The sequence below is a fragment of the Dipteris shenzhenensis genome, chromosome 29, assembly GCF_047967505.1.
Source record: "Dipteris shenzhenensis isolate YYH24624 ecotype China chromosome 29, Dip_SZ_1.0, whole genome shotgun sequence".
Taxonomy (NCBI): Eukaryota; Viridiplantae; Streptophyta; class Polypodiopsida; order Gleicheniales; family Dipteridaceae; genus Dipteris; species Dipteris shenzhenensis.
The window spans coordinates 627,720-653,850 of NC_141624.1; the positions used below are offsets into that span (position 1 = coordinate 627,720).

General features: G+C 39.4%; 2 protein-coding genes and 1 pseudogene across 2 annotated transcripts in view; 2 read left to right on the top strand and 1 right to left on the bottom strand.

Moving 5' to 3' along the window:
• The window catches only part of LOC147882283 (uncharacterized), a 43,581-nt gene extending 42,619 nt beyond the window's left edge, over positions 1-962 (top strand). Inside the window, exon 8 of the mRNA XM_087400190.1 lies at positions 34-962. Within this exon, the coding sequence (XP_087256316.1) occupies positions 34-569 (536 nt within the window). The 3' untranslated portion in view covers positions 570-962. The remainder of the gene's footprint in view (positions 1-33) is intronic.
• Positions 963-14,307: 13,345 nt separating this feature from the next.
• Positions 14,308-16,339, top strand: LOC147882284 (uncharacterized). Its single transcript, XM_087400856.1, has one exon. It carries the CDS (start codon positions 14,657-14,659, stop codon positions 15,965-15,967), a length of 1,311 nt encoding a protein of 436 aa, XP_087256982.1. The 5' UTR covers positions 14,308-14,656; the 3' UTR covers positions 15,968-16,339.
• Positions 16,340-20,195: 3,856 nt separating this feature from the next.
• On the bottom strand, positions 20,196-21,278 carry LOC147882285 (uncharacterized; annotated as a pseudogene).
• Between the last annotated feature and the right edge of the window lie 4,853 nt (positions 21,279-26,131).

Here is a 26,131-nt window from a genome sequence, read left to right on the forward strand (position 1 = left end):
AGCTCTGTGCACTCACATAATATGTTTCCACAGGATTCCCGACTGAAGGACCAAGCACAAGATTACGGACCAGAAGTGCGACAAAGCTCATCAAAATTGAAGATGGACAGGTGGCAAATGAAGGAAGTGAAAGTTTGGCACTGGCAATCGCCAAGAAAACACAAAAACAGCCGAAGAAAAAGGCAAAGAGAGCTAGTGTGAAGGATACAGACGATGAACCTGGGGCCTATCCTTGTGACATAGAAGGCTGTGTTATGAGTTTTTCTACAAAGCAAGAGCTTAACACGCACAAGCGAAACACTTGCACTTTTACTGGATGTGGGAAGCGCTTTGGCTCACACAAGTACTTGTTGCAACATCGGCGTGTGCACATGGATGAAAGGCCTCTGAAATGTCGTTGGAAGGGCTGCAAAATGACTTTTAAGTGGAAGTGGGCCTGCACAGAGCATTACCGTGTTCATACTGGTGAAAGGCCTTACGCATGCCCAGTTCCAGGATGTGGCCAAACGTTCCGGTTTGTGTCAGATTTCAGCCGACACAAGCGAAAAACTGGCCACACAAAAGAATAGGATTATAAAAAACGTTCCACAAGCTGTGGGGCTTAAAATTTCTGTTTTGAACTGTAGGGGGCTCTTACCCCTTGTTCTCCACAGGTGGCCTTACCCTGAGGATTGATTTGTGCTCTTGATCAACCCTCCAAAGCCATTTGCAGTCTTTATATTGTTATGCAGACGTGTTCTTATTGAATCAGGTCTCCATTTTGGTAGCTGACACTGAAAATTTCAGTGTAAAGTTTGTCATCCCCTATCACTCAGGGGGAGTTGATTTTTTAATCATGGCAATTGCTGAACCTTACAATGAAATGCTATTCGGTGAATAATCAAGTAAGCTCTTGATAAAAGAATTGTAACTTGTGCTATGCAGCATGTATTTGCACTGGTAGATATGATTGCGAATGTGATCCTTGCCCTCGACTTTATGTTGATAAAATCGTGTAGAATTTGACAAAGATGAAAATGTAAGGAAACCTTCTGTTCTTAAGCATGGCGCATGTGCTTGTGTGGACATGATTATCCAAACTACATGCAATGCAGATGATGGACATTTGAAACTGATCCCATGCTGACATTCTAATGGAAGATCCAATCTTCCATGGGTATGGGTACGAGTATGTGCATGTGACACGACCTAATGTGCATGTATTACATAAAAAATATAATTATGGACCTCAAATCATGAGGAGTGCCTGAATTTAAGTAGCTAATAGAATGGTATGGACAGAATGAGGACCCCCGGTGAATCTTTCAGAAAACCTAGCTGGGCAGAAGGAGATCAAGAGAGCACAGCAGGGTCTTAATAGATGGTTCAACTTGTCTTACAAGCTCTCCTATCTAGGATATCTGTTATAATCTTCAATGCCTTGTTTGGGAAATCCTGCAAAGGAACATTATGTTTTTCCTGGATCCCAAGTAATCAGGTTGAGGAAAATGTAGATGGTTTCATTAGCCATAGGGCTTTCTCTTCCAGTGGTAGCATGCTTGTCATTGCTAATAGAATGGGCTAGGGTGCTTTTATCTGTTATGAAGTTTTTCTGAATCCTCTTCATTCTTTTTCACTACACCCTTGGGGTCCTGCTTGTCATCCTTAGACTATCACTGTTTGTCTGTATAGTGTGTAGGATTTTTCATCTCCCAACTTGCAACTGATTTTTTACATTTATCTAAATAGTGCATTCATGGCCCTAGAATCTCTTTACTTTAATGCACTCTATTTGTAGGTACTAGTGAACTCTAGACCCAAGTGTTTGTATGACTGAACCATCTCCTAATCTTTCCCTCTAAATGTAAATGTCATAAACATCTTGTCCCCAATGTTTAATTGCATGCTAGAGAACTAACAGAATTTGCTTGCATGCTAGAAATTTTGCAAAGCTGAAGGCATCCAATTGTATTTGTAAGCTGCTTTCAGCTCTCATGAATAGAATGACGTCGTCCACATCTCTTAAAAGGGTATGACTTTTGGCCTCGCAATGCACATCGTCTTCATCCACTTTTTAATTCATCAATGTATTGGAAAATTAAGCATCGAGCGGTAATTCTTAGCGCAAATATGGTTGCATGTCTTGTAGGCTCGTCAAATGGAGGTCTTGCTAATTCATTCAATACTCTATTACATAACTTCATTCAAGTTTTGGGGGATTCTGGTGTCATTTCAAATGCGTTCTTGAAGTCTAGACACAATAATAAGTGTATCGTTTTTCCCTTGTCCCTTTTGCCACCACCTTGGTTGTGACTAGTAGGTGCAATGTGGAGTGATTTTGGTTTGCTTGAGATGTTGGTCTAGCATTTCTATATGCCTACACTAGGAATACCCATGTCCAATGGAGGAACTATACCTCATGTAGGGCCTCTCTTTTGATCTTGCTAGGTCAAGCATAGGAAGGGACCATCAACAAGGGAATACTAGTATGGATTTAAGTGATCAATATAGATGCCATGAGAGTGAACACCTTAGAGAGATGATACATCCCTATCATGCATTGAACATCAAATATGATCCACGCCACTCAATAGCACACATTCCATCGAATAACACACTTTTTTTGTAAGAAAAATCACACGCACGCATGCACGCATGCGGAGGCAATAAAGTGCATTGTATTTAGCTCTGCCCCTTTTGCTATTGCCTTGGTTGTGACTAGTAGGTCCATTGTTGAGTGATTTTGTTTGCTTAAGATGTTTGTCTAGCACTTCTACATGCCTATGCTAGAGATATCCATGTCCAATGGAAGTATATCTCATGTCCTGAGATGAATCTCTTGCTAGGTCAAGCATAGGAAAAAAGGGAATACTAGTATAGAGTAAGTGATCAATATAGAAGCCATGTGTGTAGAGAGAGAATATATTCTTCTCATGCATTGATAGGACATATGATCTATGCCATCAAATCTCTCTCTCATATTTTTTGGGGTGTGAAGTCCATGTATTTTATATTACGAGGCACGCAGGCACATGCGCGCATGTGCACATTCACACACGCCCACACAGGTATGTATGCACGTATATGTATATGTATATCTAAATGGGGGGACTGTTTTTTTTTACAAGGATCAGAAGATCTCAAGAAGGCACGACAATCTAGATCCCATATAATTCATAGAATGATTGTTGCAGGGATGCTCTAAAGAATTGGTATTTAGATAGCTGTGGTCCTTCCATAGGGTCTAGAGAGTGCAATAACGAACCCAGTAAAAAAGATCATATCCTTGCCTGACCAGATGAAAACCAAACAACCAGAACGGCTTGCCAAAAGAAGCATTGGGAGAACGGGCCTGAAGCTGCTGTTGTAACAAAAGTAAGAAATCATGGGACTCTGGGCAGTGCTAGAACAAATGGGGCATAGACTCTCTCAAGAACAGACATTGTCGAAAGTGGTCAGAGCAATATGACAACGAGCAAAGATCTCAAAACTTTCACCGAAGAGGGAGTGTTGAAGCCCAAATATGATGCAATCTTTTGTGCCACCATTGAGAGGTACATCTCATAGACAAGATACGATTGGCATCAAGAGAAAAACCTAAGGAGGAGGCAGCAAGACCTTATAGAAAGATGCAACTGTGATGTAAGCTAGCAGTACTGCCCTTGGGGCCACTTAGAAATATATACCAAGTGGGTTCAAATGGAGGTTTTTTAATTCAAAAATTTAAGGTAAGTCTACGTTACATATGGGATTTTTAAATTGAAATTTGAAAGAAACCCGTAAGTTGATATTAAAAAGGGGTCTTTTTATCCATGCAAAATTTTCATATAAGGGGTTTTTAAAATATCCATTGAACTCACGTTGTATCTAGGGTTTCTTAATGGTGTACCCTTGGGAGTAGTGCATGGCAAAACATGATCATCCGATTTGAAGAATCTAGTCTTTGAGACGATCAAAAATCTCAAAACGTGGTATAGGCTGAAAATCATGGATCATCTATGATAATAAATGCCATAAAGGTCTACAATATTGCCTCAAAGCATATTGCTTGATCGCTGCTGGAAAAGAGATGACCGTACCAGCAGCATCAAGCACCATCCACATGCAAAATTCCTTTACACCAAAGAAAATAAGAATGATGAGGCTCCTGCAAAGTCAAAGCAGGCATAAACAACTTCGACCAATGAAGGCTCTCACCATACAAGGAGTTTCCTCTAAGAGTATACCAGCCATTCTATTTAAGGTGGGAAAGTATGTGCTTCCAATTAGAAATCAATTATGTGATAAAGGAGCATCAATATTATCCAAGAGAAAGTCCCATTGTGTAGGGTGTTCGCAACCAAAAGAAATGGTAGATAAATTCATAAATCAAGCGTTGTCTCATATAAATACATGGCTAATCATCTTGCATGAACTGTAGCATCATTTACCCCCCTTATGCACCATCAATATGACCCAAAAGAAAGTCCCATTCTATAGGGTGTCAGCAACTAAAAGAAAGTCCCATCGTGCAGGGCGTTAGATAGATGCATAATCAAGCATTGTGTGATGTAAATCCATGGCTAATCATCTTGCATGAATTGTAGCATCATTTTCCCCTTATGCACCAGAATATGCATGTGACTATTGAGGACATTGAGTCCCCCATGCATTTTAGGTGAACAGAGATGATCCACCAAAAGCAGGCTTAGGGCTTTGTGATGTCGATAGTGGGGCCGCCAAAAGATCTCCAGGATATCAGACATAAAAGAAGCAATATTATGCTCAGTAAACATCATCAATGGTAAATAAAATAGGATATAGGACGTTGGTATGGATTGAACAATGTGATGATAGACATGTGATGGCCGAGTGGCCTGTTTCTAGTATTATGTCTTCTTTTTAAGCATGTCAAGAACCCAAATAATTTGTTGATGACAAATGATTGTACATCCCGATCGGTAGCCTAGGTGATGTACAAGCTGCATAGGTAAGGCTCCATCTCGTAGCCATAAGATGTGATGCCAAGCTTTCTCATGGAGAGAGAGAGAAGTTTGAACTTCTAAAAATTTACTTGTAGACTAGCAGCCAAGCCATATAAACATAAAGCATGCATGAGGCATCAAAGATCCCTCTTTGAATTTTGAGACATAGAAAAGGAATGATCAGCATATGCTTGCGTAATTAACGGCCTGCTCCCTTGTATCTCCAACCCATGCAAAGCACCTATAGGTAATAAACAATCCATATATTGAAGCATAGGATGAGTAGCTATGGCATAAAACTAAGCACTGAGAGGACAAACCTAACGTATTGAACAAAGAAGAGTCCATTGATCAGTGAAATCACCTGCCAATATGCCAACAACTTTGCTATCTTTATATAACCAAAAGATACCATGCTGCAAATTTTTCCCAAATCCTAGAGACTTCAGGTTTGTGAGATGAAATCCCATTGGACAGTTTTAAAAGCTTTCACAATATCAACTCGTGATAAGAGAACATCGTGTTTAGTGTATTTTGCATACTCAATCCCCACATATGCATTGGCAAAATTGTCTGTAATATGCTTGCGGGGAATAAAACCATACTGAACAAGATGCAACCCATCATGTAGATAACCTTTGACATGGGCCACTATAATTTTGGCAAATACCAAGATATATTTTACACCTATCCCATCCTACCATGTGGCAAATAGGTGTAAAGTGATTGGCTGAATTTTACTACATAATATATTAGACTTCTATGTGGTATACTAGTAGATTGCATGGTATTATTAGTTATGTTACCATGCCAAAAGTTTGGATATCATGTGGTAAATTGCTCGTTAGGTTTGGTGCATAAGAAAATGATTTAGTGTCAAAAACCAAAATTTTAGCATTCAAAATACAATTTAGTGATATCTAGACATATAGATCGTATTTTTCAATTGAGAACGTATAAAAATATCTTTGTCCTTTTGCTACTCGAGTCAAGGGCTGGTGGCTAATTATAATCCATGAGCACTTCTTCCCAACAATTTTGGAAAGCACAACATTTTTATCTATCTTGTAAGAGTGAAAACAATGATATTGCATCATAACGAACCACTATCTAAGTGTTTAATAAAAAAATTTGTATGATCTTGTCCTTTTAGTACGAGACTACCTTTTTGTAGTGTTAGTCTAATTATCAAAAACATTTATTAGACTTACTCCAAGCAATTTTTGCCTTCTAATATTGTCTTCTTCATAACCTAATTCTATGCAGTCTTTACACAAGCAATATGCTTGTTCAATAAAAACAAAGACTTTGTTGCCTAGTGTTGACAAGGATGTGGTGGATGCACGCTCTTCCTTGCATTTTCATGAACCACCAACAATTTGTGATCCTTGTATGTTGAAAGATCATATCATACTAGCCTAATTTTCTTAACCTTACAATAATGAATGGACATTTTTAGGCCTTGTAGAAAATAACATGCCTTTTTTTAAAATTGGCGGGGGGGGGGGGAGTGCCACTTGAGGGGTTTGTGATTTTATTGAATAGAAACTTGGTAGCACCTATATTAGAAGCATAAATTATAAAAGGCAAATCACATTCTTACCTTTTATTATAATTAGATAATGTTCTTGCTACTTGGTACCAATTGTATTTTACATGGATTACTAGATCGACCTGTTTCATGTCAAAAGGAGCGATGTTGCATATCAACTTCTTTTTAAGTGACCTTCAAAATCAATGAATCTTATTGCTAGGAAGAAAGCTGAGATTCATTTCGAGTAACCATGCTAATAGCCCATGCTTTATGAAAAATGTTGTAATAACGTGCTAAAATAGTTGTATTTATGATAAATGGGCCCTTTGTGCAAGGCCTCAAAAAGAAAAGAAAAGACGAAACAAGGCAAAGATTTGCTTGGTTATTTGCTAAGCTATGACATCTTAAGCATCCCTGCAAATGTTTGGTTGGAATACATCCAAAAGAAACGCTACTTTTTTTTTTTTTCCAACTCACCCACACCACACTGAAAAGTCCGTAGTGGCTTCAGTGAGTTACTGCCCGTGAGGGTTAAAGAAATTCTACTTAGTGGTGAGCTAAGGGGACGAAGATGACAAGGGGTATAGATTTGGCCTTAAGGAAAAAGTTGTTGTAAGTAGAAGTGGAGTGGAGAAAATAATAGTGGTTGGAAACGTTTGGTTGGGGGGAGAGAGAATAATAGTGGTTGGAAAGGAAGGAGAGAGAGAGAGAGAGAGAGAGAGAGAGAGAGAGAGAGGATATTATAGATATGATTGTATTAAAGTGCGTTTGAGACCCTATGGGACTCTTGACCACTATTAAGGCCGGTTACACATTTGAGTGCCCGAGTATGGGCAAGTAGGGTGTCCGCTCATGAGGTTGCCATATGTTAAAACATGACATGATTCAAAAAAAGGGGGCGTCCATGGGATAAGTAGCCACCTTCCCTTGCCCATTGTTGGACCATGCCATCTCGTGAGGCTACCATATGTCCAAAAACAACAGGATTTGAAAAAGGGGACGTTCATGGGATGGGTAGCCACATGCCCTTGCCCATTGCTGGTCCATGTTAGATGACATGAATTGAACCCATGTTAGCCAATAGAAAAGCTCTCACACCAAACCAAGTAGGCATTTCTTAGCTTGTATAAATCCCTCAGCATGTAAAGGCACACTACCCATGGTTTGGGTGGGCATTCGGTGATGTGTACTTGCCCTAACTAAGGCCGCTTACACACCAAGCCCTGCCCAATGTAAAGAAGGGGCATGGGGCTACATGGTGCACACTTGATGAGGCGCTATTGAAAGCACAAAAGGGGGTGCTAGCCACCACCCCTGCCCCAAGCGAGGGTGTCATGCAGCCCAATAAAAAAACCCTTTGCATAGACCACGTAGGCTTAAAGCACATTCTTGTAATAAGTGTGGGACACTTCATTGAAATTATGTGGAGTTGGTGTGGGAATGGGAGGTGTGTAACCAGCCTAATACTGGTCTTTGGAAGAAAACATTACAAAATTTGACTGTGTTGTGAGTACTTGTTGAGCTAGATTGTGTGCTGGTAGATCTTAAAACTCGTAGAATCTGAGCAAGAAAAGTCGAGTTGCGATGTGAGAGCAATGTTGGCCAACCTCCCAACTTCCAAAAGTGTATATCTACACATAATCGGCCTTTTTGGAAGAATGGTCAGCTCAGCTTTGTACTCTCGCCCCCACATGTGAATTTTTCTGATCAACATCATCCATCCCGTAATCCAGTGGAAGACAGGCAGGCACTTCATCGCACTATCCTTCCGTTATACTTACCTGATTGTGCGAGATTTCTCTCATTTCAGTTTAACAGGCCACTCTTCTCTTAAAAAATTTAACCTCTTCTTCCTTTGCTCGCCTTGGCCTTCTTCCTTTGCTCGCCTTGGCATTGTGTGATCACTCTCTTGTTACGCTCTCTCATGTCTTTAAATATATGCTCGCAACTCAGATGGGGCCAAGGAGAGCTTACGTCTACAATCAAACTCTATCTTTTTTCCCACCATAACAGAAACGAACTGTTTTGCTTTCTGTCCCCCCCAGTTCCCTAGCCCAAGATCAAGCTACAGCCCAAGATCAAGAGACAATTGCATCTAGACTATGCGATTAAAGCTTCTATTTCTCTGTCTTGCTGAAACTTGCATCGAGAGCAATTGCAGAATGCAATTTACATGGGAAAATCACTTTGGAGCGGTAATGGCCCTATCTAGACGCAAGTAGTATTAATGCTGGAATTCCAAGGAATTGTCGATCGATGGATCGCCCACCTTTTTCCAACAACAAGAGGTGACAAAAGTGCGCTCGTCGTCACGAAACCGGCGGAGCGAGTAGGATGCTCCTTTCGCGTGACAGTGCAACCCACCGAATAAAGTGATAATACGCGGTAGGCGATGGGAACTGGAAAACTTGGCAATCCAGGAATAGTAAGAAACCACTCTTACGTATCTCTGGGTACAGATATAGGGAATTTTGGGATTCTAAATCATATAAATGCTCTCAAGACTGAGTGAGACAACCAGCAACAAAAAAAGCAAAAATTCTCCATTTACCCATTTTCATTAGACATCCAGGATTTTGGTAGTTTGACAAAACAACAATGAAATCGATGTCAGTAGGCACCGCGCGCGTTGTTTATTCCACGATGCCTAGCACTTTAAACTGCCTATACATTAAGCTCGGTTCTCTCCCCCCCCCCCCCCCTCTCTCTCTCTCTCTCTCTCTCTCTCTCTCTCTCGTGAATTTTATTCAGAAGGCCTGCCAATTGGGTAGATCTAGTGTTGCGTAAACAATGGAGTGGTTAGACCAGCATATGTAATTAGTTCCATGGATATTGTGTATTTCAGTGTTGTTTACCTAAATATGGTCGAGAGTAGATCCATGTGTAGTTGTAGGATCCTTTATCAATTGTGTCATTCTGTGATGGTTCATGAAGTCATGAAGTTTTTGAATGTTTGTATTATTTGTGTTGTAGTCTATGTTGAAGTCACCAAGAATAATTGTAATTGCATCTTTGTTCAGTTTTTGCAAGAGGATGTTCAACATTTCATTGAATGTTATAGTTGGAGTTGTTGGGTGCTTGTACACATTGATTATTGCAAAATTATTTCCGAACTTATCATAGAAAGTTGTGAGAAGTAATTGGTATTTTTGATGAACAATTGATTTTTTTGCTTGTAGCACAATTTTATTTTTGTAGCATGTTGTTATTCCAGCTTCAAATATATCTTCTATTGTGTTGAAATTAGGTAGTTTATGTTTGATAAAAGTGCTTGTGTATAGCTCTTGTGGGCACAATATAGTTGCACTAAGTAGGCTTTTATCTACGAGGATGTCATCCATGTGAGTGCTAAGCGACCTTGTATTTAAGGATTGTATTGTAAAGCAATTTAAGTGTTGTTTGTTGAAGTTAATTTGTTTTGGCAACCATTGACGCGAGGTTCTCAAGTGATCCATTTCTTGGAGAACCATTTTGTTTACCTTTATGTGTTTACTTTCCAACTTGTTTATAAGGTATAGATTCTTTGGATCCCTCACTCATGATAGCGCTGTGTAGACAAGGCCATGTGATTTGATGTTGGAGGGGTCGAATGCTAGTGCATCCATTGTTAGGGCTTGAGAACGACATATTGTTCTTGCTCTATAGCTGGTTGAATAGGAAATTATACTCGTGTAGTGGTGTTTAGTTTGTTTTTTCCAACTTGGAATTCTCTTGTAATTTGTTGAATTGGAGTCCAATTGAATGGGATGTTACTTTTGTAAATGTTTTTGCTTCCTTGTGTTAAGATTATTGTGAAAAGGATCCACACACAAGGAGGTGAGTCTTGAATGTTTGCATATTTGAAAATTCCATCTGCACCATTTACTAGGCCATTGAATATGTTTAAGTTACCCGAGCAAAGCTCTACTATCATATCTTTTTTCAAGTGCAATTCTTTATGCAATCTAGCTGTGTTTTTTGAGTTGCTTGGGATAGTTAATGTTTTGCTACATGTTTTGTGTTTCTTATCTATTACAAGCAAAACATGTTCATCACCTTACAACAAATTGAAATTTCTTCATTGTGAATATCTTTTGCAATGTTTGTGTAGAACAAGTGTGCTATTGTTTTTTTGTCCAATGGATTTTTGAAGTATAAATTGTTGAAGAAAAAGATATCGTTTTCTGTGTGCTTAGCAGTTCTAATTTTGTTGAGGATGTTGAGATATCCGATGTTGTTTTGCCACATTGGAGTAAGCAATTCATATTGGTTTACATTACTCTCCCAATATGATGACAATGAAGATGTGGTATTGGAATTGTTCACAAATATCCATGAGTCTTTTGTTGGGCTTGCTCGGCACAAGTCGCCGCACAAGAGTATATCAACTCCTCCAAAAGTTTGTGAGTGGTTGTGTTTAATCTCTCTCACTTGCATGTGTACTGCCACTAGTGTGCTGTGTCCAACCAGTGAAATTTCATCGATCATAATTAGTTGGAGATCTTGGTAGAGAAGGGATAGTTCTTGAAGTTTTTTAGCTGATAAACTTGTGTAATGACTTGCCATGAGTGGTAAATGCAAGGCCGAGTGAATTGTTGTTCCCCCAATGTTGAATGCTTCTTTTCTAGTGTAGGCAAGCAGCAAAACTTTTGGGAGTTCAATGTTGGAAGATTCTTTGTGTGAATAGTGTCGCATTAGAGCTTGTACAATGGCTAGCAAGGTGAATGTTTTCCCAATTCCTGCATTTCCTGTGAGGAAAATGTGGAATTTATTTTCTTTGTCAATTCTTTTTCTTAGCATCATGTCATCTAGAAGCAAGCATTGTTCTTGGTTCATTTGTCTGATTCTGTTGCAGTATTCTTGATTTAAAAGCATTTTAGATATTTTTGAGGAATTGTTTAGGAATTGATTTGCTCTTGTTTGATTTGGTATGTCAAGTGCGAGATCATATTTTTTTGGGTGTTGAATTGTTGTGGTTGTGTTTGTTGTGGTGGAATTATTATTTGTTGTATTGGAGGATGACTTTTTCTTAGGAATGAGCTTGTTAAACTTGTTTCTTTGTATGTCAATTATTTCCTTGTATTGTATGTGGAAATCATACCAAATTTGGTCAGTTCTTTCTAGAGAAGGCTCTTTGTTTTCAAAAGGTAGGAAAAGGGTGCACAATTCTCTGAAATAGTTTTCTAGATCTTTAATATGCTAACTGTAGTTGTTGAATCTTATAATTTTTGGCTTTTTCCACTTTGTATAGGATGCGGCTCCATGTGGGTTAAGGATAAATTGTATGTCTATATTTGCACACCATAGCTTTAAAATTGTTGCGTTGAACTTGTTAATGTAAATGTTGTTAGGACTTCGTCTAAGAAACAAGGTAGGCTGAGAGACAGTTGAACACAGACTTTCGATGTATTCGCTTTCTGACATGCAAATTGCTTGAAGAAAACTCTCGTGGGTCATACTGAGCGTTCTTTCATCTTCTAGGGTTAATTTTATGCGTTTCATGTTTTGTTTTAATGTTTTTTTTTTTCCTTCTTGTAACAGCATCAATATAGTTGTTCTTTGCATTGGTGCTCTTGGGAAGCCAAATCTACATTTTTTCTTGTTCTTGAAGAAGGTTTTCTTATGCTTGTGTGTTTGAATCTCAATTTGTTGAAGTGGAAACGTTGAAATGTATTTGTCGACAAATGATTCTATGTCATTGTTTGATGCTATTCTAGGGACAGGTGCATCTTCAATCCATAGAAGCCCATGATCATGCTGGCTTCCTCTATGCTAGAATTCAGTAACAAAGAAAAAATCATTCAACTCCCCTAGAATGGTAGTGTCTTTGCACAATAATGTTTTGAGACACCTGAACTTATGAACATAGTATTGTGCAGTTTTTATTGGATTAGAACGTATAAGATTGCGAGTTGCTATTCTTTCATTTGCATGTATATGCTATTGGCATTCCTCTTGCAGTAACTAGAGGCAACGAAGTAGGGGTTCCCATAGTTTTTTTGTTGCAAAAAGTGTAATAAAGAAAGTTGTGGACCAAGTTGGCGCAACTAATGTGTAATAAAAAAAGTTGGTGGACCAAGTTGGCACAACATTGCAAATATAATTTTTTTAAATTGGTACTTGTAATCAGCAGAGCTACATAGATGTATGAAGTCCCTATATCCTATGTTAGAGCGCAACAACTTCTCTATGTTTGTGTCAAGTAGAGCATCCTTTACTTTCAATGTTTGGCCCTTGTTTTGACCTTTTCTCATTCGAACCCATGTAGATGAAAGGACTTGTTGTACTAATATTTTCATTGTTTTGAAAAAAATGTTTTCTATACATAGAGCAAATCTTTGATCAACATTGATGAGTTCCCACTTTGCAATGTCTTGATAAGATGTGCATTTAGGAAGGTTGTATTGTCTCTCATTGCCATAGAAAAGTTTAGGAAATGCTAATTCCTCACAATACTTATCTTTGAAAATGCTCAAAGGGGAGTAACCTTCAAAAGGTGCAACTATGATAGTACGGTCCTCAAAATCTACTACTTGTTGGCTATTGTATATACCATGAACCAATGTGTCAGTTAGTGGTTGGTCATCGGCTTCTAGATTTTTCAGCATGGTGTCTTCAGGAAGGAGTTCTTTCTCTTGTTCTTGTATCATTGCAATGTGCATTTACCACAATGGATTTATCTTCACTTTGAATAACTTGTACAATGAAGAATGCAACATTTCCCTTAGGGCAAGCATTGTCATTGTAGGCCGAACAATGCCACTCATGTAGCTATGTTTATAAGAAAGCTTTTGTTCGAGGCTTTTGTTTAATAGCCACAACAACAGTGTCTTCTGTGCTTAGAAACTTGGGGAGAAGATGTTGTGCTCTCTCCACATTTGCGAAGACATTGACAACGCTACCGTGGAGTCCATATTGTCCATCAAACGATATTTCTCTAATTTGTGCAAATGGTATTCTAATGGATATCAAACGTGCTTCTATGTTGTTCAATGCTAATGTGTACTTTTTTGTTTGAGAAATTTTCATGTTCTTTTTAGGAAACAAAGGAAATTTCATTTGTTTGACTCATTTGGAACAAATACAACACAATAATTTCTTTGAAGAATCAATGTTAGATACTTGGATGTTGTTTGATTCAAGAAATATGGCCATTGTTTGCTCAATCCTTGGTGAAATTTTAGTGAACCACAACAAACACAAGCAAAACTTGGAGTGTCCTTAATACTTTCCTCATATTTTGTTTGCAATGACAAATGTTTCCTCTTTCTCTTTTTGATGCGTGGATTGAATTGTGCAATTTGTGGCCACTGACTTTGATCTTTTGTTGCTTGCATCGTTGTAATATGAATTGTAAAGTTGTTTGATGGAGGAGCTTGATTATTTCGCTGTTGCTAAAGCTCCCCCACTAGGGTAGGCCAAAAAGATACAGCTTACGTAGGGAGTCCTACTTGGTACGTGCCGGGGTTATATTAGATATGGCACGTACGAAACATGTATTGCTCAGTACAAGCGCTAATGGGGCTCTGTGAGGACTCCCTTGTTGTTGGAATAGGTCAAGCTAATAATCTCGCTTGTTAAATAAAGAGGTTGGAATGGGTCAAGGTGTTCCATCATCGTATCAATCAAACAAGGAATAGAGGCGTTTAGGATAAGGCCAAGGGCTATGAGAGCTGTGAAAAATGCGTAGGAGCGCTGAATTCTTGAGAAGTGTGAGAGGTGACGGGGTCTCTTACAACCATTATTCCCGGTTTTTGCTTAATCTAATCAAGCACGCCCTTAGAGTCCTCCTCTAAAGCAGTGCATCGTGAAGACCACAGACCCACTTCCAATCGTCATCCTCCACAACGCTTGTTTATCGTCTACAGCAGCTGGCTCAGTGCTGCTGTTCGGATCCCTAATAGCCATCCCGTCTGCCCTTAGACCTTCCTCCATCCCCATTTTCCACCTCCTCTTGGCTTCCCAGCTGTCATTGGATCGCTACGTCCTGCTTCCTCCTTCCACAACACGTACTCTGACCACTTTCCATGAGTTCTCAGCTAATCTTCTGCAGAGCTCACGGAACACAGACATTCCTATACGATGCGCACACCTCTCTCCCCATCCTTCCAGTTTGAGAAGCCGTAGCCGACCAAGCGTGAGCATGTAGATCTGCATCCTTTGCAGCATACCTCCCCCGACCCTTTTCAATCCAGCGGCCATGAGCTCAACCGGCCCTCCTGTACCTCCCTTTTTCCCACAATACTTCGGCAGCAACGCTCCGTCATCTCCGAACAGCAGCAGTCAAGGATCCTTTTCTCCCGCTGTGATTGCTATCATCGGTATCTTAGGGGCGGCATTCCTCCTTGTCAGTTACTATACGATGGTGGCCAAGTTCTGTTCGTCTCGCGGGGTGTTTCGTAGACGTAGAGGCCGAAACCCTGCTGGAGAGGCGGTCGACCACAATGAAGCAGCTTTGCCGATGCTTACGCAAGGGTTGGATGAGTCGGTTATTCAGGCGATTCCTGTTTGTATGTATTCAAAGAGCGAAGGTCTTGTCGATGGTTCTGAATGCGCGGTCTGCCTGAGCGAGTTTCAGGAAGAAGAGTATCTTCGGCTCTTGCCCAAATGCAGCCATGCTTTTCATCTCCCTTGCATCGACAAATGGCTACAGTCCCATTCCAATTGCCCCCTCTGTCGTGCCAACATAGTGAGCCCCGTACCAGCGCCCCTAGCATCTGCGCTCACGGTCCCCACGCCTGATGGAGAAACCGCTGCAGAAGTCAGTCAGCCTCTCGACCAGGAAGCAGGGAGTTCTTCGAGTCTCCAACGCGGTCCCAATCAACGCAGCTCTGAACCGACGTCGGACGATCATATGGCTCGCTTGTCGGAGAAGATGTCCGCAGATGAACTGGAAACCCTGGATGCTTTCAGGAGGCTAAAAGCTTTGAATCGTGAGCACAAGATAGATGGCAGGTATGGGGATGCCCTGCTGGCAGCGGAGGAACGAATCCGTTTGGGTGGGTTCAAATGCTTTTCTACTGGCCGTGCGCTCAAATTTGCGCAGGAAGAAAGAACCAAGAACTGCCAGGAGTCTGAGATTGGTGATGGTGGTGGTAAATTGATGATGATGGAAAGATCGCGCTCGTTAGGGTCGCAGATGGTCCTGGAAAATACGGTGAAACTGCACTTATATGAGGAGCAGGATCGGCAACTTCCTTGGCACCACCGCCTCGATGGAGGAGCTCATGCTGTGGACTCACCTCCGAATGCAGGAGTGAATCTGCTTTTGGATGTGGATAACACGGGTTCTTCGAGCAGCCACGGCACTCCGATGGATTTCAAGTCCAGAAGCCTCAATCACGATACAGGGGTGAAGAACAAAGCAGAAATGGGAGATCCTCTTGTGGGTAGAATGTTACTCTCTCTCAAAGGTCCCCGTGCCGTGAAACGTTCTTTCTCAGGAGGAAGACTATTTGGATTCAAGGTAAGAAACACAGTTGCAACGGAGAACACCAGATTGCCCATTTGAGTTCATACATTTCATTAATTGTATTACTCCTATCACGCACGCGCATGTGATTTGTTAATTGAAGAATCACCGTTCGTATTGGCTCAAGAGCGTGCAATAAAGCATAAGCTTGCATGCTAGGGGATCATTGTCCAATTGGCAACTGCAGGACTGCAGATTGGTAGCCTCCTGCAATCGGCCTGAAAAACAATTGTGATTCTCGTATAAGCTTCAAGTTTCCTCCGTTGAGACGCCTGGATTATGGGAACAGTATAAGGTGATCTACAGCTGTACATGATTTGTGGTGGTTGTGTGGCTAACATATGTTAGTGTGTATGTGATTCTACGTTTGTTCAACGTGGTTTGGTGTTAAAAACTGCGGCATGAATGCATTATTTTTTACGCTGAGACGCGGAAGTCTTGCACAGTACTTTTGTGTTAATCGGGACCTGCACGTCTCTCTCTCTCTCTCTCTCTCTCTCTCTCTCTCTCTCCCCCTCTCTCCCTCCCTCCCTCGGTCGTTTCTTTCATCTCTTTTCCGTCGTAGCTTGATTGGGTAAATACTTCTCTCTCTCTCTCTCTCTCTCTCTCGTCTCTTTTATCTCTTTTCCGTCTAAGGCGATCGGGTCGATACTTCGAATCAAATGCTTCAATGTGCTTTGTTTCTGCATGTGTGTTTATGGCAGACCTTCGTTTGTTTATCATACGTTGCTGATGCTTCACGTTCCATCCGACTCCCGAGACAATCATCAGAGGTATCTCAACAAGAGGACCTGTAATTTTAGTGGAAGACGTTGACTTTGGGTACATGCGACGTGTGAGAATCCCGGATGTTCTGGATTGGTGATCTATCACTTGGCTTTTCTTAGGTTTGAACAAGAAGTCACCTGTACAACTATCCCAGAGGTTGTTCCCGCTTACGGCTAAGTGAGCCCGATTGCCCAAAAATGCCAACGCTTGAGCTTTCTCATGACTTGACTGCCTGCTTGACATGCCAAAATCAAGCGCACGGGATATCTAGCATTTCGAGGCTGGTTGGCAAAGTCTTGAAGTTTGCAAGTTCAAACTTAGTGTTCCATTAGCTAACGACCTGTTGATTAGGTCCCCTTAGTCTAATGCTTGGGAATTGCAACTGAGCTCTAAGCAAGTCACTGTGGGAATGTAACTAGATGATGCCAGATCTTGCCAAAGCCCGCCCAATTTCACTATATAGGCGTCAAGCAAGAACGTTATCTTTCCCAACCACCACACACGATTTTCGGATATATACTTAACACATGCACTATGCTAGTATATAGGCATGTGTAGATGAGACTTATTCCAAGATTTTCTATTTTTTTTTGTAGGGGAAATTCAAAATTGTATTAAAAGAAAAAAGAATTGTACATGAAAGGAAAAGCTCACTGTTCTTATGACCAAAATGTTGAAGAGTCCTTGACATCCTGAACTACTTTAGGCACTATTTGTCTTCCGACTCTGACTCTTTTGTAAACTAAGTCATTTCGGTACTTCCAAATATTAGCCAGGGTTATAGCTCTAATCACCTGCCAAATGAAATGCAAACTTTCATTTAGTCCCCCAGAGTCACTAAAAGGGCCACCTTCCACCTTACCTTCATGTAAATCTGGATTGAACTCAGACTTTTACTGATTTCCTTCCAAACTTCCCTTGTGTAAAAACACTCCCATAAAACATGCATATGTGTCTCCTTAAAAGCATTGCATAAGGGGCAACAAAGGCTATCCGTTTAGCAATTCATTCTTTGACTTGGAGTTTGCCTATTAGTATCCTCCAAAGCATGAGATTGAGTTTGAAGGATGGTGTTGCCCTCCAAACCCGTCTAAGTCTAGCTTAGGATTCTAACTCTCCATCCTTGCATTTGTCATTTAGTGTACAAAAACTAGTGGAGGCATTTGTCATTTGTAATACTCACTAGTGGAGAGTAGCCTAGGAAATTGATGTGTCCAAGAGGCCTCTCATACCAACCTAACCATAAGTTGTGAAGACATGGCCAAGGAACATATTGCATGCAAGTGATATTGTATAAACGGGTGTAGATGTGAGCAGTTGCAATCTCTTGCAAAGTGCTCAAATTTCTACCAATTCAAGTAGTGCATGTACAAATACACAGTACCACTCGGAATTGACTTTTGCCAAATCATTTTTGTATTGAGATGATAGTATTATAATGAAAGATCTTCAATAATGTATTATTCTACAAAACGTATGCTTCATTATTGAATTGATTAATTTAAATATTAATAATATTCTTACCCTAGATCATATCCCTTCCATACATTAAATCATATATTGTGATCATCTTCGATCCATCAAGTGCACAAATTCATTTAAATTTAGAAATGAAACTGGTTTCACGATTTATAAAAGAATCTCCCTCAAGTGTGCCACCCATCAACCCAAGAAACTCGTCAATGTTTACATTGGAAGGAGCAATCACCTCCCCAATGTTTGAACTTTTGAAATTATTACTTGGCTGCAATCCCTATACTATATACATTGCTTTGGAAAACTCACAATAAAAAACGATGGGACAAAACCAATGGTTGGGAACGAGTTTGGCAAGACAAACCAAGTAGAACTGATGAGTACATGGTGTCATGTAGACTAGAGGCATCAAGAGACATGGCACAAAGTGGGCATGAACCACCTAATGTTACCATTCGGTGCAAGTTCATATACATGAAATTGATCTTGGCCACCTAATAGTAATGTTCTCTACATCCAATGTCACGTCGCCATATAGCTATTGTTGTCTATCATTTGCTAAGTCCGTATTAGGAAAATTGGGAAAATCCCATGAAATTGGAACTCTCCAATTTGGTTTTCAAAGATGAAAATGTGCACTTTTTTGTTTGAGTTTTGTTTTTAAGTTAGTGGCTTCTTTCATGTTTTCTCATGATTTGTGCAATGTTTACAATCAAATTGGACTGAAGGATTTTGTGGCCAATATATGAGCCAAGGTCGATTTGTTTTGCATGCTTTCCATGTTTATGATGTGTTATATGTTCAATGTGTTTAAGATGGGTACTTCCATTACAAAACATTGCACATGCATGCAATTATTTCCATGTGATGACTACAATGACTCGTAGCTTTTTAAATCTCTAAGCAACTTCATTAACGTAGTTGCCCACAAAGTTGTTAATATATATTGATTTTGTTAATCGAGATAATTAAGAATAATCATTATTAATTGACTTAATTATTATTTATTGACTTAATTATTATGAATTAACATAATAAATAATATTTTTAAATTAAATACGATTCTTACTCAAAAATAGCTTTATAAAACAAGACCAAGTTTGATTGAGTGAATATAGAAATGTGGAATATAAAGATTGAGTCTAATTAACGTCGTTCATAACACAAGAATGAGTTTCAATGAGAAAGTACAAAAATGAGGCTAAAATTATAATTTGCTTCATAAAATACAACCAAGTACAAAGAAGTAGATTGCAATGGCTGAGTACAATTAAAATTCATGTCACAAGATCATTCCTATCTTTACAATTTTTCTTTGCCATGCATACATTGGTATTTTGCTCAAATGGACTTTATCTTTCTCTAATCATCCAAGAAATCGTCAACACACAAACCGTCCTTCCCACTATTGTTCTCAAGCATTTGAAGATTCTCTTGTGCTTTCAAGATTGCATTTTGTGGTATTTTGACCTTACTTCTTTTATTTGGAACTTTTGTTGTACTCCAACTCCATACTATCGAATCCACATGCTCCCAACGGTCCTCATCCCCCATATATCGCCACTCTTTGTTCCAGCAATTAGCATATCATACTACCTCACTACATCTTCCTCTATGGATAAGACTCCAATATTGCACAAATATCTTCATATAATTTGTAGATGCCTTTTCTGTGTCCACATTTGACAATGCAATGCCTAGCCAAATGGGGTATATATCGTCACTCGGCCTAACCAAAATGAAATCATTTTGTTTTACATCCACCTCTTGTTTAAATTATTCTCTTGGCTTATAACATGGAGGGCCATGGTAATGGTCCTCTAGGTCTCCCAAACCCATAGTCTCAGCATCTTCTATGTCCACTCCATCATTAACCAAGCTATCTTTCCATTGGCTCTTTGGCCAAAAGTCATGACTAAGTTTCTCATGTTGTATAGTGGGCTTCTCCATGCAAGAAATCAATGTCTCCCAATATTGAATGACAGGTGATATCCACTTTGAGTATGAATCCCCTCCTATGTTGTTACCAAGATGAGATCTCCAATATTCCACATGCTTCTTGATTCCCAAAATTATAACATCTTTATTATTTAAGTATGTTCATATTGGAACATCATTGGGAATTCCTGATGGTAGCATTGCTCTACCTTCTGCATCACATTTTCATAATTGAATATCTTCTAGTGGCTTCCATTGACCTGATTTTGGATGCATCATATATTGAAACACTGGATCACCATCACGCATGAAAAACCAAAACTGCAATGGTTTTGAATGTCTCACCAAAGCCTCTTTTCCTTCACACAAGGACCCCTTGACAAATGTTTTGAAATCAGGAACTCTTGAATTACAAATGGAGATGGACGAGAATTTTGGCATTCATTGAAGGATTGCATCATATGAGAAAATGTGAAAGTACAACTCGTTCTTAGTTTCTCTAAGAATCTACTAAACAATGCATCAATGTCCTCATGTGTATGTCCCACCATCAAGAACCCTAGTTGGATCATTTGAAAGACTCCACGTGCAACAAGCAAGGACAAGAATGCAAACAAGTATCTATTTTTATTCTCAAAACCATAGTTGTCTACCTGTAAGAGTAGTACTCGTGGAAGCTGCTTGTACTCTCTACTAGATGAAGTTATCCTTGAACTTGTTGTAGCCTCAATGTTATATTTATTTAGTTCTCCTTTTGAAAGTCCATCTTCATGCATGTGGCAATCTAATGCATCTCTTGACATCAATGCAGAGAATAAATCTTGCCTTCTACCACCGTGCTTGTTTGAAAGATCACCATGCATGTGCTTGTCCAACCTCTCAAGGTTTTGCAAACATAGTGAGATAATAAACCAATGGTGAAATTAGGGTCACTCTTCCAATACTGTAAAGAGAAGTTTCCATATGCCAATTGCCCATGTCCATGAGTGAGCATCCCTATTAAGGCTATAGAAAGTTGCATGATACGATTCAATGATTTTGGTATAGGTTGTAGCCTTGGTATGCAAGTCTTCATTTGATCGATCTTCTCATGAATGATGTAAAGATTCTGCTTCAGGTCCAACTCTGAAGACAACCTCCATGCATAATATAGGCTTCTGCAAGACATTTGTTGCAAACTATGTGCTCGTCTCTTTAGTAGCAACCGTTCCCTCTCACTTTCTATCTTCGTTGTTTCTAGCTTCATTTTAAGTTCAGAGCAAATGTCGCACTTGGAGAATGTACTTGTCTTTGATAGACTAACTTGTTTGAATATAGTTTTCCATAATCTACTGAATGTTGACCTTGACAAAGGCTTGCACTTAAACCTCTCCATTGTTTTGTTGACTTCTCGCCAAATATCCACTTGCTTGTATATGGACGGGATGACCATTTGTGTCTCACGTTCCCCTATCATCATTGTATGACTTTTATGGGGCATTTTATCTGCAGTACGCTCAACAAACATTTGAATCATAGCTTTCCCAACCTCCACATGCCTCATTCGATTTCGTATTATCTCCTTATTTCCATGCATAGCTTTTCGCGATCCAAGATCATGTTTTCTCTTGTACCTATAGAAAGTAGTCTTTGGAATTCCCTGTATTGTGTACCAAGCCTTGCAACAAACATTCATGTTTCCTATGAAGAACGTCAATCCACTCATATGTCCCTTAACCATCTTGGATGTTTGTAGATTGTTGTAAATGTCATTCACGTGATTAGCAAAACATTGACCCCAGTCCCTTCTGCTACCTTCAATCCATCCTTTAGTAGAGCAACTTTGCAATCTGGTTCAAATTGTGCCATGCCTATGAATGATAATACCCAAATTCATAATGGTTATTTTTTTAAAATCTCTCTCTCTCTCTCTCACACACACACACACACACACACACACATTCTAAGATACAAAAATGGACCTTAGTATGTGCATGTCCACAAACCTGAAGGTGTGTCACTTGCTCAAGTACAACCTTTGGTATATGTGTGCTATTGCCCAAGGTTGCCTCTGATAGGGGTTGCATGGCATTAAAGTGCCAACACACAATACTACCAAGTGCCTCTTTGACATGGGATGCACCCATGTTAGGGTACGAAAGCTCAACATCAAGAGTTGTACCACATACATCAATAGAAACTGATATCACCCCATTCCCTAACGGTTGAAAGTGGCAAGAACCCTTTGGATCAACTGAAATAATTTTCCCTTCTGCCACCTTCAATCCATCCTTTAGTAGAGCAACTTTGCAATCTGGTTCATATTATGCCATGCCTATAAATGACAATACCCAAATCCATAGAATGGTTATTTTTTTTAAATCTCTCTCTCTCTCTCTCTCTCTCTCTCTCTCTCTCTCTATCTCTCTCTCTCTCTCTCTTTGGGTCAAATCTTTAGGGGGGAGGGGTCCCTCACCACTCACTAGAATATGCTAGCATATATGATGTAGACAAATCTCTTCATGGATGCTGGTGATCTCTCTTTCTCTCTCTCTCTCTCCGTCTTTGTCTCTGTCTCTCTCTCTCTCTCTCTCTCTCTCTCTCTCTCTCTCTCTCACACACACACACACACACACACACACACACAAGCTCAACTCAAGCTTAAGGACATTGAATTAGCTAAAGTCAGGGCTACCAGAAAGGATGGAAAATGGGTAGTTTACCGTGAAGGCATAGCACTAATCAAAGAGTTTAAATCAAAACCAAAGACTCTCAGTCTTAAATTGATGTATGGCTATTTACTCTTCCATAACAACATGTAGGTACTCTAAATAATTTGGGTTGCTTTTTGCACTCCTTGGGAGCTGGCATGTGCCCTCCCTAAAGCAGATGTACTAGAGAGTTTCTTTTTGTCCCATAGACCTTTTGGTCTCCAGTGGACATTAATAGACTTTCTTTCTTTCTCTCTCTCTCTCTCTCTCTCTCTCTCTCTCTCTCTCTCTCTCGCTCTCTCTCTCTCTTTCAAACACACACACACACGGACACACACACATTCATTCTAAGATACAAAAATGGACCTTAGTATGTGCATGGCCATAAACCTTAAGGTGGTGTCACTTGCTCAAGTACAACACAAAAACGGACCTTAATTCAAACACAAAAATGATAAGTAGGGTTCCAAACATAATTGGAAAGCTTTGCAAATTGACCTTAGGTCGATTTTGATGATCACTCACACACACTAACACCTTTTGAAGATGTTTTAAGTTTCCAAATGGACATTAGGTCAATTTGCGCTTCATGGATATTGATGATCTTTGTCTCTCACGCAGGTGCAAACCTTTGCAAAATCAACCCGAGTTCGATTTGATGATTGCTCACACAGTACACACACACACACACCCACACACACATACACAAACACATTCTTAGCCATCACCTAGACACACACACATGCATCCTAAGACACACCCATACTAACTATAAAATTGACCTAGGGTCGATATGATAAGTAGGGTATTGAACACAATGGTCATGTTTTGCAAATTTACCCTCGGTCGGTTTGGTGTTCACTCATGCACACACAAACACATTCATTTGAAATCGACCTTGGGTTGATTTGCACTTCATGGGATTTTACACAAACACACTCCAGGACACCTCCACACATACTAGAAATCGACCTCAGGTCGATTTGCAAAATGAAAGCGTAGGGCATTGAACACAATGGCTAGGCTTTACATTCTATGATGTATTGCAAATGGACCTTGGGTCAATTTGAGAAGTGCTATTATTCTCATTACCACATCCTTCCTGATTTAAAAATGACCCAAGGTTGATTTGCAATCCCTCACTATGTGTGTGTCTAGGTCAGAGTGTGGGGGCTGTGTGCCTTTCCGATTGCTCTTCACATAATTGGAAATCGACCTTAGGTCAATTTGAATAAATAAAACAAGCCAAACTCCAACCAATGAAAATTGAGTGTGCACCAGTGCGTTATCTAAGAAGATTACACACTCTCATTTTCAAAATCGACCCAAGGTCGATTTGCAATCTTCAGTCCCATTGTTGTCATCACTACATATTCTCAGTTTTATATGTGTATGTGTGCGGTGTGAAGATCACATGGTCAAAGTTTTGAAATCGACCCAAGGTAGATTTGCAATCTTTGGTTCCATTGATGTCTTCACCACATATTCTCAGTTTTGTGTGCATTCCTCGTATCTCTTCCGTATGATTTGCTGTAATCTTTAGTCCCATTGTTGTCATCACTACATGCTCTCAGTTATATGTGTATGTGTGCGTGCACATATGTATGTGTGAAGTCATATGGTCAAAGTTTTGAAATCGACCCAAGGTCGATTTGCAATCTTTGGTTCCATTATTGTCTTCACCACATATTCTCAATTTTGAATAAGTGTGCACGCTCATGCATATGAGGTGTGCATTGTCGTCACCACATCCTTTGAGCTATGAAGTCGACCCACGATGGATTTTGAATCAATGGTATATGTGTGTGGGGGTTGTGTGCCTTCCTTAAATGTCTTCCATCGTTGCAAATCATTTGAAAACATAGAAACCATTTTTACTCATTTTCGCTGGACCTTCGATCAATTTTGTCATGTGGATTTAACCAATGTGTAATCAAAAACCTACAATGGGTTAAATTAAAACAATGGACTTAAATTGCGTGCAAGTAATAATATGTGCACAATCAAACTTAAAAAAAGGGGGAAAGATGGAAACCTAAATTCAAAATGTAATGGAATTAACACTATATTAGAGAATTTGGGAAAATCCCAATTCCCACGAAATAAAATATAGTCACTTCAAAAGTAAAATTTGATATTTTTTATTAAAACATTAGCTCCATTGAGGACCCAAGTTTCAGTTATGTTGGAGGAGACTAGACCATGCACAATACTTTCCCAATTCCTAGAACCCAAGCAACAAGCTTCCGTATGTTGCTATGGCGAAAGGCCTTAATAGATGTGAACATGGTCCCATGGCCAAAACATTTGTTGCTTTGCTAGTGAAAGAAAGATGTTTGTTGTTTCATATACATCAAAACCACAAACAAAAGCCAATTTATAGATGTTGCGTTAGGAATATTCATTGGAGTAAATTAAATTGTAGTATTGATATATGCAATAGGATTGTTATAGAGCTTTGACATCCATCATATAAATGTGGTGTTCAAAAACAAAATTAAACTTGCAACAACTGTCAATTTTTATTTGGTATATTAGATGTATCAAATTAATGCCAAATGCATATGTTTCTATGTTGATAAATTGCACTATTGACATATGCAATAGGATTATGGTAGAGCTTTGACATCCATCATATAAATGTGGTGTTCAAAAACACTGTTCCATCACAATAGAGCTCGTGAAACTCGCCATCACAATAGAGCTCATGAAACTCAGAGACATGGTCTTGATAAAAACCTTTTTTTTAATTGCTTTCTTGTGCTAAATATAATCAAAACCATTGACACATAGCCAAATTTGCAACTAAATTTTGCATCACATCGTTTAACACAATCATTAACAATTCCATACTAGTATTCATACTCACAAAGTAGCTCATCTCCAAAGGAGATATCCTTTATGGTTTGCACAATAATGTAGCCATGGGCACTCAAATCTCCTTGTGACTTTTGAGTCGAAGGTGGTAGCTTAGGGATGTATACAAATATAACATTTGTTCTTTCTTTATAATACATTGAGCTATTTATATATCCAGCAATGTTTCCATAAATACATCTCCCACAATACATTTCACATCTGTCAATGGCTCAATGAATGGATCTTCAAACATTCCATAAGTCTTCATCCTTGGGAAAAACTTGAGAAGAGATCTCCAAGTATCATAATCATACTTTGTATACCATCAAATCTTGTTTCTTCTTGATGCTCGTATGTACAAAAAGACCATATCCTGCCCCAGGTATTGTTGATTTCTTTACTTCATAATGGATGCCATTCATTTCGAACATGTGCTCAATGGGTATGGGCAATTCATGTTTCCATAAACCAT